We start from the raw sequence: 2,081 nt of genomic DNA, 5'->3' as shown, positions 1-2,081 counted from the left end.
CTTCCCCTCTGTTGAACAGACAACCAGTGGAGAACAAACGACCGTGTGTCAATCGCCTGCGTCGTACTTTTTTTTTTATACATATTTGTTTACTATCTACTCCATACACGTCGTCAAATTGGATTCTCTGCTAAGATCCTCTCAAACGCCATCCTATCGACTCCTTATCCTGATAAGGCAAATCGATAGCCGTGAAGCCCCTACATAATTTGTCTGGCTTGGCCGCAATCCAGTGAATCCACCGCTTGCATCGCCTTGACTCACCGCTCTCTGCCTCCACTCATTGTGATTGGGTTTGCGCCCGACCGCCGGAAAGAGTAGTTGAGTCACCAAAAGAAAAAGGGCTGTGAACGAGTCAACTTTGCGGCCGATCTTTGGTTGAGCTCATAAGCACATCAACTTCCGCTGCCCACTGCCCCCCCCCCCCGGATCTGGCACCATGACTCTCTCCTCCCCCACAACCACTATTACTTCTACTCATTCTTCCTCTTCACCCTCAACTTCCTCAACTTCTCTCTCTGCCTCCTTACTCTCATCCTTTAATTCTCTTGCCCGCCGACAACAGAAAAAGAAAATGAGTATCACTCAAACATACTACCTCGCTCACACCGCCCGCAAGAAGCTCACTCGGGAAGCTTCGCGGGCGGACCATGACCTTCGCCTTCTGGTCGGTCATGCCAATCTGCTTGATTCTTTGATGATGGACCTGGCCGATGCCGAACAAGAACAAGAACGCTGGTTCAATCAGACCGTCAATGGCGCTACAACTGCCGCCTCGCCTGTTCCGGAGTCGCGACACATTCAATGGGCCGATACTGTGGTTGAGGAGCCCGAGGAGGACTGGGATCCCGAGGATGCATCCGACCTCGACTCGGATGTCAGCGACGATTCAGACTACGACGGTGAAGACTACTACGAGGAGGAACAGACTTTCGCCGCCATCCAATTGCCGGTGCGTGCGCGGGCCCCATCGCCCGTGGCCATCATTACCGAGACCGAAGTGGAGGACTTTGACTCAGATTCGGACTCGGACTTTGAATACGATGATGTGGAGGATTTGGAGGAGCTTACCCTCACCCGGTCACCGTCGCGACAAACACCTCCCGAGCTGTCCTCGGACTCTGACGAAGAATCCGAGGACGATAGCGGGCCTCCATCGCCACAACAACCCACGCTGGCCAATTTCTCAGAGAAGCAGGCCCAATCAACCGAGCTGCCCCTGGCCGATCCTGAATTCGGCCAAGGGTATTACGTTTCCGAACAGGAACAGAGCCCCATCATCGAGGCGTTCTGACTGACCGCCCGTTGAATTGAGTTGCGATGTTCCTTTTCTCTTTCTTCTCTCTTCGCCATGTCGCCCTGTAGCATATTGCGATACCCATTGATACCTGAACCTCCGTCCTATTTACAGCGAATTTGCATACGCCAAGCGGATACGGCGTTTTTTTTTTTTCTCTTTTGTTCTTGCATCTACTGGCGTCTAGATTTGGTTGGTGACCCAATGGTCGGGTACCGGTTGATGGTTCTCTACTCTGATGAAGGCATGTATGAACCCCTATTGTCGGGCATGCATGATGGGATTGGCCTAGGACTTGGCCTGGTATAAGCGATATATAGAATACGAAACAATGAAATATCTGAAATCTTTACTTTTGGTCCTGCAGCCCTGTAGCTGAGACATCTGCCTACAATCCTGATTCCTGGGTATCCTGTAATCATCAAGTCATGGTAGACCCATAGTTGGGTCGATCACTCTCGAAGATTCTGCCTCAGCCCCGCTGGATTTTGGGTACCTTGCAGTCCCACCAACCTCTCTCCCAGTCAAACACCCACCCGGCTGTGACATCTGTCAGATTCATTTCATCATGTGACCTCATCCTCTCTCCATCCTCAACTTCACACCAGAGCCAAAGATTCTCTCACTCCATCATTTCCAATGGTTCTACTTGATGCTCACACTGTTGACTGGTATTTTCTGGTGGGGTTGGATTGTACAGAGGACACACTCCGTAGATAGTGGGGCATGGGCAACAACACGCCCGACTCCGACTCTAGCCTTAAGGCCTCCACCTGACTTCAGC

At 51.6% G+C, this 2,081-nt stretch overlaps 1 protein-coding gene across 1 annotated transcript; it reads left to right on the top strand.

The window, feature by feature from the left end:
* Positions 1-574: 574 nt before the first annotated feature.
* Positions 575-1,294, top strand: ACLA_081300 (uncharacterized protein; the record flags this gene model as incomplete). The annotated part of the gene is made up of 1 exon (XM_001267867.1): positions 575-1,294. One exon carries the CDS (start codon positions 575-577, stop codon positions 1,292-1,294), a length of 720 nt encoding a protein of 239 aa, XP_001267868.1.
* Positions 1,295-2,081: the final 787 nt, after the last annotated feature.

This window comes from Aspergillus clavatus, genomic scaffold (assembly GCF_000002715.2).
Source record: "Aspergillus clavatus NRRL 1 1099423829806 genomic scaffold, whole genome shotgun sequence".
Classification (NCBI taxonomy): domain Eukaryota; kingdom Fungi; phylum Ascomycota; class Eurotiomycetes; order Eurotiales; family Aspergillaceae; genus Aspergillus; species Aspergillus clavatus.
This window is presented reverse-complemented; position numbering and strand designations above follow the sequence as displayed.